Source organism: Lycium barbarum, chromosome 3 (assembly GCF_019175385.1).
Source record: "Lycium barbarum isolate Lr01 chromosome 3, ASM1917538v2, whole genome shotgun sequence".
Lineage (NCBI taxonomy): Eukaryota > Viridiplantae > Streptophyta > Magnoliopsida > Solanales > Solanaceae > Lycium > Lycium barbarum.
In genome coordinates, this window is record NC_083339.1 from 142,687,718 (window position 1) to 142,699,747 (window position 12,030).

The 12,030-nt window shown below is 30.3% G+C and overlaps 1 protein-coding gene across 1 annotated transcript; it reads right to left on the reverse strand.

Moving 5' to 3' along the window:
• Nucleotides 1-10,461: 10,461 nt before the first annotated feature.
• LOC132634325 (uncharacterized protein At3g17950) lies at nt 10,462-11,745 on the reverse strand. Its single transcript, XM_060350591.1, has 2 exons — nt 11,380-11,745; nt 10,462-11,275 (listed from the first exon to the last, which is right to left on the reverse strand). The coding sequence occupies exons 1-2, from the start codon at nt 11,461-11,463 to the stop codon at nt 10,781-10,783; spliced, it is 579 nt and encodes a 192-aa protein (XP_060206574.1). The 5' UTR covers nt 11,464-11,745; the 3' UTR covers nt 10,462-10,780.
• Nucleotides 11,746-12,030: the final 285 nt, after the last annotated feature.

Sequence of the window (12,030 nt, forward strand, 5' to 3'; positions counted from 1 at the left end):
TCAGAGTGGGACCATGACGCGTTTATAGTCGACGTTAATGTTTATGTATTTAATAAATTTTCCAGCATATGTCATGGTTGTTGAAACTTCAATCAGAAGAAATATCCTCCCAATTTTGTGACTTTGTAATAACCATATTTTGATTTTTTTGTACCTTGAAAACTGATGTTTTGGAACCTGAGAATTGATGTTTCTTGGTTTTGATGCCATTTGTCATGAAGTCACAAACTTTATTACAACAGTTGAGTTGAAATTTTGTACAGTTCACCTTTGACTGATGTAATGGTTGGATATTGGATAGCAATGTTTTGCTTCAATTTATTTGTCTCACTTTAATTTGGAGCGAAGCTTAAAAAGGTTAAAAAAGTTTTGAATTTTATGATTCTAAATTAAAAATACATAAAATGTATTAAAATATGTTTAATTTTATGATTTTATATGTCATGTTAAAAAAATGGAATCAAAGAGTTGTCAAAAAATGCAGATTAAAAAAAAAGTAAGGCAACAAATTAAAACAGAGAGATTATCTGGTTTGAACTCTGCAAAAAATACTACTATCATTTTAGTAAAAGTATCTTTTTTTCTCGTTCAATGCTATATTTATAAAGTTTATGAAAGCATACCAAGGTGAAGTTGATGATCTTTTCTTTAAAAAAAAAAAAAAAAAAATTGAATAAGGAGGGCAATCATACCGTAAACCGATATAGTTAAACAAGTAGAACATATTTAGGATGCTTAAGAGAACCATGCTGAAGGAATTCAAGAAAATGACCTTGTGAATCTTTCATAAGCAGATTTGGAGGGTGTTTGGATTAACTTATTTTAAGTGCTTATGGGATTTTAAGTTCTTTTTTACTTTTTGTGGTGTTTGATAAAGATAAAAAGTATTTTTAAACATTTACTTTTGGGTCAAAAAGTACAAAAATGGGTCAAAAGCCAAAAGTTGACTATTCCCAAGTTATGACTTTTAGCTTTTACCGCCCCCCCCCCCGCGCGCGCGTTTACTTTTATTTGTCTACTAGTGAATTAACCCGCGCTTCGCGCGGTCATAAGACCTTAAATTTGTAAATAATTTGTTTAATTATCTGAATACTAAAATGGAGTATAATTTTCGCAACCTTAAGTTGTCATTAATTTGTCTTTCAAAAGTTTTTTTTTTTTTTAAAAAAAAAGCTTTTAATTTTAGTCTGTATGTATCTTGAGTTTGAAAAATTATAGCCACTAAATTACATGTCCATTCACATTTCAAGTGAAACAAAATTACAAAGACCACAGAACTTCAAGACTAATCCATTGTAACGTAAAGCCAATAGTATTGATCTCTTCACAATCTGCCTCAAAATTACCAATCAATTCCGCTAAATAGTATTCTCCAACCATAACTTGATATGATAAATAGTTAACAAACGATCACAACAAATTTTCAGTTAAACTTTAACATAAACCCATATACTAAAAGTAAGAAAAATTTACTCAAAGAAATTACTATCTCAATCTTTTCTCTTTATAATTTTTCGTTTTACTATATGCTTTTGGTCTTTATAATTGCGCATATTGAGAATTGTGTTTGGTTGACAATTATATTGTTAGGTGTAAAAATAAAGATAAATCTTTTAAAATGATCGAAAAACAGTTTAATATTTTGTGAATGACCGCCTGAATAACCTTCCACGAATGCAATATAATTTTATTGATCGCGAAAGTAATTATCAAGTAGAGCACCGACCGAAAAATATAAGAAGATGAAATACTTAAATAGAGGCGTAAGTGTGAAATTTCAATTATTGCGGAAGATTTCAATCTTCCTCAACAAAAGAAATATAAGATTTAAATTGAAATATAAAATCAAGAAATAATTACATATAGTTCTTGTTTGCTAAAAAAATAGTATTAGAGAGTCTAAATTAGTAGAGCAATTAGATAAAGCTAATGCAAGATTTTTTTTTTTTTTTTTTTTTTTGGGTTTCTCAAGTTGAAATAGCTTTGGAACAAAATACACGTCAAGCTTCCTCCACTCTAAATCAATATTTTTATCTTCAAGATTTCTCCAAGACAATATTTTTCTTCAAATCTTTACACCATAAGGTGACTCTCCTATTTTAAAAATTATAACTTAAAACACTTCTTTTCAGCAAAAGTTCATCCTTTTATCTACAACAAACAGGAAATATAAGTAAATTTATTTACATCAACGAAATTATGCGGCTTCTTTCCAATTTCTCAATAAATGCCAAGCAAACCATCATTTCTAGTTAAGAAGTTACGTTTTGACTCTATTTCAAATTATTTCAGTTTCAAAATAGTTGTCAAAATTATATTGTATCAATTTTAAACAGATCTAATCATATTCCTGAACGAATCTAATAAAAAAGTTGTGCATTGTAAAAGAAATAAAACAAATTAATAGGAATGGAGAAAAGTTTATGAATTTTAGAAAGTGCATATAATTACTTCCGAAGTAATGCAACCAAAGTTGAGAGAGATATCATCGAGTATACCAGACTCTCGATGCAGATGACATGGCACGAGTCATCAAAACTTAGTAAATACGTACGGAGTAAGAAATTGTGTGACAAAAAAATATCCTTTCAATTCAAACATTGACAAACCTTTGCCCCTAAAGAAATTGGTACATGTAAGATCAACCAAGATAAAAATCTACTAACACATAAAACTCACTAAACAAATTGTTACAATGCAAAGTAAAAAACAAAAAATACAGTGAACCTCATGCTGGAGAATTTCTAACTATTGGAGCTAAAATAGATGAATCATACTCCATATTGAATAGCTTGGCAGTATGAGGCATAGGTTAGTTCTTGTCTTTTTATCTCCTATATATCTTTGGCACAATCATACCTATTAATATAAAATTAATTAAAGGGAAGGGAGAAAACCTTAACGTTTTTGTCTTTTTGATAACCTACCCTCAGCACATTACTACACAATAATAAAATTAATTCGAGGGAGGAGAATAACCACAATGTTTAGGGAATCTAAAAGAGACCTCTAAGATTTTTACTATAAACGTATTTTCTTTAATGCAAATATAGGTATCAAGATGTAAGATATTTATAATACCAAAAACTAAAAGCAAGCATATTGTGATGAAAATTAAATTTCAAACTTATAAAGAAAAAACATTATACATATAAAATTAAACAGAAAACAAATTCAAATAACCTTCAAGAGATTAGATAATCTCATGTGATTACCTTTGTGAAGCTAACGTCTAAATGATTGGCATAAAGAGAAAACGCTAAATGCAGAAATGCTTACAAGAATGTTGGAAAACTGATCAGTCTTGATCTTTATTTATAGTCTGGATATTTGGATTAATAAACCACTCATTTACATGTTTTTTAAAGCACCCATAATGCTTACAAGAAAGTTGAAAAACCGATATTGCTTTGGTCTTTATTTGTAGTATGGATATTATATAGCCTATCTTCAAAACTTAATAACTTTTCATCTCCGTAACTTCTCCATAACTTCTTATTTCTTAATATATGAGTTTATTACAATTTAAAGCTTCTGCCGTTTCATTCCACCATAAGCATGTTGTAATGGATATTGAAATAGTGCTCTAAAACAGAAGCAAAAAAAATAGTGCTCTAAATGTGGCTAATTGTTGGATTATTTAATTTTATTAGACCCAATAAGCACATTTCACATAATTAATTAGATAATAAAATTACAACCTTTAATTAGTGATCCCATCAATTGGATAAAATTAGTTACTAATTAAGAAAGTTAAAGGAGTGTCTTTTGAGCTTTTTTTGACATGGCACATAAATGGAAAAAATAGAAAAAAAAGGAGAAAAAAGATAAATAGCATTCTAGGCCATAGAGAGGTGCCACATCACCTTGTCTATGCCTAGCTTTATATTATATATAGATTATAGATTTTGCACACTCCTTAAGAAATAATAATGAAGTCTATATTTTGTCATGTTACTCATATTAATTGGTGTATGAGTTTGGAAAATGATTTAGAATAAATAATTGATATTAAGCATAAAACATGAAAAATAAATTGTTTTTCTCTGTATATACGGAAAGGTCAAATTAGTAGGTACTGGATAATGGTATAAAATATATATATATATATATATATATATATATATATATATATATATTTCTACTATATTAGAAGCACCGGATGGTGCACTTTTTCGTCGTCCGTTTGTGGCCCATATATTAAACACAAACCAACTAATATTAAAAAAAAAATGTGGTCCCCATATTAAACACAAACCAATCAATATTAAAAAAAAAAAAGTAAAAAAAGTGGAAACCACCTTCTCCAAATTCACGGAGAAAAAAAAGTGGACCGCATATTAACAAAATCAAGCAATATAAAAAAAAGTGAATCTCATATTAAAAAAACAAACAATGTCAATAAAAAAAACGTGCATACTTTGTATTCGTAACAAACACTAATATTTCTACTATATTAGAAGCACCGGATGGTGCACTTTTTCGTCGTCCGTTTGTGGGCCCAAAAAAATTGTGGGCCCACATATTAAACACAAACCAACCAATATTAAAAAAAAAATGTGGTCCCCATATCAAACACAAACCAACCAATATTTTAAAAAAAAAATAAAAAAAGTGGAACCCACCATCTCCAAATTCACGGAGAAAAAAAAAGTGGACCCCATATTTACAAAATCAAGCAATATAAAAAAAAAGTGAATCCCACATTAAAAAAACAAACAATGTCAATAAAAAAAACGTGCAGACTTTGTATTCGTAGCAAACACTAATATAATAAAGTTTTAGATACGGAACACAAACTATAATGTTATATTAATCGTGTTTTGAACATTAAAAAAAAAAAAGTAAAAAAAGGTGTAACCCGCCATCTCCAAACTCACGGGGAAAAAAAAGTGGGCCTCATATTAACAAAATCAACCAATATAAAAAAAAAAAGTGAATCCCATATTAAAAAAACAAACAATATCAACAAAAAAATGTGCAGACTTTGTATTCGTAGCAAACGCTAATATAATAAAGTTTTAGATACGGAGCACAAACTACAATGTTAATTGTGGGCCCACATATTAAACACAAACCAACCAATATTATATAAAAAAAAAAGTGTGGTCCCCATATTAAACACAAACCAACCAATATTAAAAAAAAAAAAAAAAAAAGTGGAACCCACCATCTCCAAACTCAAGGGAAAAAAAAGTGGACCCCATATTAACCAAATCAAGCAATATAAAAAAAAAGTGAATCCCATATTAAAAAAACAAACAATGTCAAAAAAAAAAAATCGTGCAGACTTTGCATTCGTAGCAAACACTAATATAATAAAGTTTTATATACGGAGCGCAAACTACAATGTTATATTAATCGTGTTTTGAACATTAAAAAAAAAAGTAAAAAAAGTGGAACCCACTATCTCCAAACTCACGGGGAAAAAAAAGTGGACCCCATATTAACAAAATCAGGAAATATTAAAAAAAAAAAAAGTGAATCCCATATTAAAAAATCAAACAATGTCAAAAAAAAAAAACTTGCAGATTTTGTATTCGTAGCAAACACTAATATAATAAAGTTTTAGATACGGAGCACAAACTACAATGTTATATTAATCGTGTTTTGAACATAGTATGTATATATATATATATATTATATGAATAAAAATAGTTCAAACTAATAATGTCCAAAAGGATGGGCCCATACTAAACAACACCAAACAATATAAAAAATGGACCCCATATTAACAAAATCGAGCAATATAAAAAATAAAAAAAAATGAACCCCATATTAAAAAAAAATAATGTAAAAAAAAACAGACTTGGTACTCGTAGTAAACACTAATTTCTAAAGTATCTCATTAAGTCAATAATGATGGATTCATTGCCACGTGCGTATCAATCCATTAGTGGGAGCAAATGAAACTGTTTTTCTTCAAAAAGTTAAGTAGTCAAACCATACATTTTTTTTTTTTATATTAGTCTGAGATCTAATCTAAATATTAAACTGTTGTATTTGTTATTCCGCTATGTCATTTATTTGTTATGTTCATTAAAATAAATATACTTAAAATATTTATATTTTAAAATAAGATAGAATAATGTGAAAAGAGATTCATGTCGTAAAAAAAATATCAAATAGAGATCAACTAATGAATAAGGTAAATTAGTCAAATTATAATTCTAATCGACGTTTTCTTAAAAAAAACATACAAAAGACAACATGTCAAGTAAAATGAGCTAAACCGAGAATATTTACCAAAAATTAAAAAATAATATTTCGTCGTTAAATAGAAAATCAATTTCTACTTTGTTTCGTTTTAAACATGAAATTAATTTAATAATTTGAATTAGAATTATCCAAATCAAAATTTGATAAAAAATAACAAGTATTTTACACCTTTAAATTAATCGAATTAAAATTGAAAGTATCAACTGATGCTTAAATATTGCTATTGTTTTATCTCAAAGAGAGGAAAATAGTTTCCTTTTAAATAAGTTTTCTCTTTTAAAAAATATTAATAAATTTGCCGATTTTGTATTCGTAGCAAACATTAATATAATAAAATTTTAGATACGAAGCACAAACTATAATGTTATATTAATCGTGTTTTGAACATAATATATAATGTATATATATATATATATATATAATCACTATTCAAAGATAATTACATACACATAAATGTACTATAATCTAAAGTGTTGGGCCCGTGCGCCTAGGCCATCTAGTAATAACTATATAGAAGAGTGAGTTGATGTCTTAGGATCGTCGTCGACATGGCTGTTATAGTGGCCATTAAAGTTAGTTTTTAGGACATATTGTCCTTTCACTCATATTGCTGAATGACAACTTGCACTGTAGGCTCAGCTTATGTCATTTCACGGACACCACTTTCCCCAAACCCCCAAATACACATAATCATAATTCAAACATGAATTGTTACTTTAATTAAAGAAAAAATCAGGTCTGCCGTTTTCATTTGTCTGTTTTATTTCTAATTTTGCAGTGAACAGGTAATTGTTCTATTTTTAAATAAATTATTTAACAATTGAATTTAAAATCTTTACTACTATTACAGAAGGGTTACATTAATTTTTTTAACTTTAATTATAAATTTGGATATGAAATCTTTAAGTTTTTTGAATTAAGTTTACATATTTAAAAATTAAATAAAAAGTAATATAAATTATAATAATGGACAATTTAAAGTATTTAAAAGTGATATGAGAAACATTGCAACTTATAATACCTTTCTTATAGTTTTCAAATATCTAAACTTTAATTTTAAAATATTAAATTAATTAATCTGATTTAGTTCTAATCTCTTGAGAATTGAAACATGACGAGAGAGAGTAGTAAATCACCACCATATTTAAATTATGTGACTATTTTTTGAAAATTGTGCAAATTAATTAAAAGAAATTCTGCTGGACTTAACCATAATAATTTATCGTTACAGATAATTTCGAACATTAATTTATGATAGTAAGTTCATAATTTTTTTCATTTCAACTATATATGAAAGATAGGGTTGTACTTGGAATTTAGGCCTATAAGAATGCTATTTGAATTAATTGAATTATAATTGTTTTCATTACTCACTCCATCCCAATTTATATGGCATCATTTGACTGACACAATTTAAGAAAGAACCGAAGACTTTTGAAATATAAAGTCCAAAACAAGTCTTAAGTATTGTGTGGACTGCAAATCATTTAATAAAGTTAAGTTGCTTCTGCAAATAGAATTAAAAATGACATTCTTTTGTCGCGATAGACTAAAAAAATAAAGTGTGCCGCGTAAATTATGACACATGAAGTTTTAAACTGTCTTATTTTTCATGTTGGGCCCACGGGCTCGCCATCATCTTGTAAAGTTAAAAATTGTACTAGAAACTTGAATGAGGATAAGGTTTTGCATTTATTTGGATTCGCTTGCATTAAAGAGACACCAGAGATAGAACTTCCGAAGTACTTATGTCTTAAATGGAGTAAATTGAGTAAATTAAAATTTTCTGTTTTTAGGTCGGCAGTATGATTAAATATCAATTGTTTTCTAATCTTGTTCCCAACTCTATACATTAGAGTTTGAACGTCATTATTGTGATCCATCAAAATTCAAATATTAGTAATGTAGCCTAATTTTTTTCTATCTTCCCGCAAACTACAAAAGTTTTTTTTTTTTTTTTAAGAGTGTGCATATGGTCAACCTGGATTATATTTCTTGTTTGATAAGGAATTAAAAGAATATACGAAGCAAGTAACCTTACACGTCAATCTTTTTCAAATTGTTCATCTATTATGCACATCCAAATATACAATTATAAATAGTTCACCAATTCACATAGGAGAAGTAAACCCCTCCATTGAACAGTACAACTTGTAGTACTGTACAACTATGCTACTGAATAAAAAATGAAATGACCTTTTTTAAGTCCTTTTATCTTTTACATATTTCAACTTCTATAAAACGCATTTATCATAACATGTGATTTTTTAATAAAAATAGAAAACAATGTGATTGCTTTTATAATTACAGTTCTTACATAGTACGACATTGACCTCGTTTACATCGAAACTTAGAAATGAGATGTCCGATTTATAAAATCAATAAATAAATGACCTGACACCATTCACTTGTCCGAGGAAGACAGAAATACACAGTGGTCCTATTAATATTGGAACTCACGTGAAATGGCATCGATTCTCACCCAAATGAGTAAACGAGGATAAATTCGAAAAATTGAAGGGTCATTTGCACGATTGTCCTTCAAATGCACTGGTCTTTAAATTTTGTCCCCCAAATTGATGGTCTTTAATTTTTGCTCTTCACCTAATATACCGAGATTCTGGATTTGAATCGCGACCCAATCAAAATAAAAACAAAAAATCGCAAGACAGAGTTTCGTCACAAAGTTAGGCCTATTCGGGTCAAAGTTAAGCTTCAGGCAGAATTTTGAATACAAAACTCTACCTCAAAGGCAGAGTTTAGCATGAGAATCCAAACCTCTAAAAATAATTAAAATAATAATAATTTAAGGTATGCAAAATTCTACGTTAAGCCATAGAGTTTTGCATTTAAAACTCTATCTGAGGCCTAACTTTGGACCAAATAGGTCTAATTTTACTACGAAACTCAGCCTTGGGATTTTTTGTTTTTATTTTTAACTGAGCAGTGTTTGAATGTCAAACCTCATGATATTAGGCGAAAGACAAAAATCAAATACCAATCCCTTTGAAGTACAATCCGCACAAAAAAATGAAAATTGAAAGGAGTGAAGTTGAGATTAAGCCCATCAAACGAAGAACACAAGCCCATATTCAACATCAACACGGCCAACAATATTTTCTTGGGCCAGCTGTTCCATTTGATCAGACCATGAGATACCGGAACCATACACGTGACTGGCTCACCAGATAACGTGCTCAGCGAAAGTTTTCAGGGGCAAATTGAAACAGAAACAGAAACGACGTAGCTAAAATCCATTATCGTTTTGTCTTGTCCTGTCCTGAACTTTTGTTGCAGTTCTCGGAGACTAAAGTATCTTGATGTGATGTAATGGAAATATTAGAATAAGATAAAACTTTAAACCCATATACTTCATGAATTCAGGATTTTTATTTAGGGGGTTCAGAAAAAACAATAAAAGCTAAATATAAAAAAAATAATGTTGTCAATGAGAATCAAACCTAGGACACTAGAGATAATTTTGAACACGCTGGACCGCTTGAACTAACCTTTTGCATTTGTTCAAGGTGTTCAAAGTTAATATATATACATAAATATAAAAAATCTACCATATATATACATTGTAATTTTGCGAACACCCTCGGGCCCTTTTAAATCCGCCCCTGCTTGATTGGGACAAGGCAGAAGAATATTTAAGAGTATCTTATCCTTTGGGGCATCCGATGCTCAAATAATAGATTGTGATGTTGCTATCTTCAATTTGTTGAGAGCATAATTAAGTTAATAAAATTACATTATCATTCTCATTGTTGAAAATTGGCAAAGTTCTATATTCGAATCTCATCGCCAGTCCGCCCACTCTTTATGAGAAATAATTTTTATGTGCTTAGCTCACGAAAAGAATTGTGCTCGCACATGGAGACATTTTAAATACTTAATTCTATGGAACAAATGTAATGTCGACTTGATGTAATGTTTGTATATAAGGTGATTGTTACATATGAATACTTTTGGTCAGATTTTAGCAGAGCCTCAAATTCAACTTGTGAAAGCTTTTGCAGCAACACAGTTTGCTTGCTGTTCCAGACAATTGGTGTTTATTATGCGTGTGATCATATCTTTTGCTTCATCAGTGCTCTATTGCCAGCTTGTGACTACAACCACTAAAGGGTGTTTCTTCAAGTTTTAAACAAAATAAAAGGTACTCCACGGAAGATCTGACGGCTAACTGCACAAGATGTTAAGCATGCATGGGAAACAAGATAAAAATAACTTCAAGAGTAAATGAGAAATAAAATTTTATATCAAATGTAGAGTAATATTTTTTCTTTTTTCCTTGGTTCACTTTCTCGCATCCCTCCAAAAGACAAATACTAGGTGGCAAACTTGCCTTTACATTAGTAGAATAAATAAATCCAAATAAATATCATGACAAATAAAGATAAAATGAGAATAAACAGACAATGGCCAATAAAGGACGATTTACTGTATTCTTTTTCTGACTCTCTGCGTTCATGCTTCTTCTTAATGACTATCTAATACTCAGTAACAAAGTTTAAACTAATTAATGACGAATCAAAAAGTTAATGATAAGTCTATTTTAACGGCTACAGATTCCCGAAAGCGACGACACAGAGAATCTACACAACCCTAGCGCTCCCGCCGGCGATGAATCTTCTTCAATTTCCACCGGCGGCAAAACTCTCCCGTCGGCAAATAACGTCCTTCCGTTTGACGGCGGCGCGTCGATAACAACACCTTCAAGCTCAGCCGCCGCCGCTGCACCGCCGTCAATCGCTCCGTTTTCTCTCCGCTCGACCTCGAGATACTCTGCGAGCGACGCTGGCTTGGAATCGCATTCGTCTCTGCAAAGCCTCCACCACCTCCGCCGCCGGAAATGGCGGCGCTCCTCCTCTTCCGCCGCGGCGACTCTACTCTTCTTCGATTTCCTGTTCTTCAGAGCGCCGACGGAGGTTTCAACGTTTGACTGGCGGTTCTGAGTCATTGACGGTGCTCTAAACGTGACCGCTTGAAATGTAACTCCCATGAGAGTTCCTAGTGTTATACTCCGATCATGAAAAAATGAACCTGTAGACTGTTCGCACCGTAAAAACGTAAATTTCAAACACATTTCACATAGTATTATGCAATTAGAAAAATGAAAAGTGATTGAGCAATAACTAGTAGAGTAGTACTTACCTCAGTGTCGAGATCAGAAGAAGAAACAGATGAAATGGTAGGAGAAGAAGGTGGCGGTACCAAATCACTTGCCGGATCCAACATTGCTCCAAATTAGGGATTCAATTCTCTCTTATCAATATGAAAAAATATAATAAATTTGTTTGAGGATAAACAAAGGGGTAAGTAAGGGTACAGTACATCAACCTGAAAGTATTATTGGGTTTTACAGTATGATTCATGTGCATCAGTAGTACTGCGGGGGTGGGGGTAAAGTAAGGGCATACTATGCAATCATACTTTTCTTGGTGGAAGAGTTTGCAAAAAGTCCATGTTCCTCTTTCAAGAAATGATTTCCCTTTCTGACCTTTTTCTTCTGTTTACCCCCCATAATAACTATTTTTGTATATTGTTTCTTAATATCTTTTAATAAGTTAATAATATGCTTAAGTCTGCGGGGAGAATAAATTCTATTTACTCAAGTGTATTTTTTCAAATTAGTCAATCTTATCCATATCGGATTCCTCATTCATTAGGAAATTCGCAAATTTAGTTTGTTTTTCTTCAGACGTGTGTTAGAGTAAATTTGTTCACTTTCGATAAATAGTTGCAATCTTTCAATAATGATCCTATATGTTCTCCTCTTTGATAAGAGTAACAAGTGGACAGTTT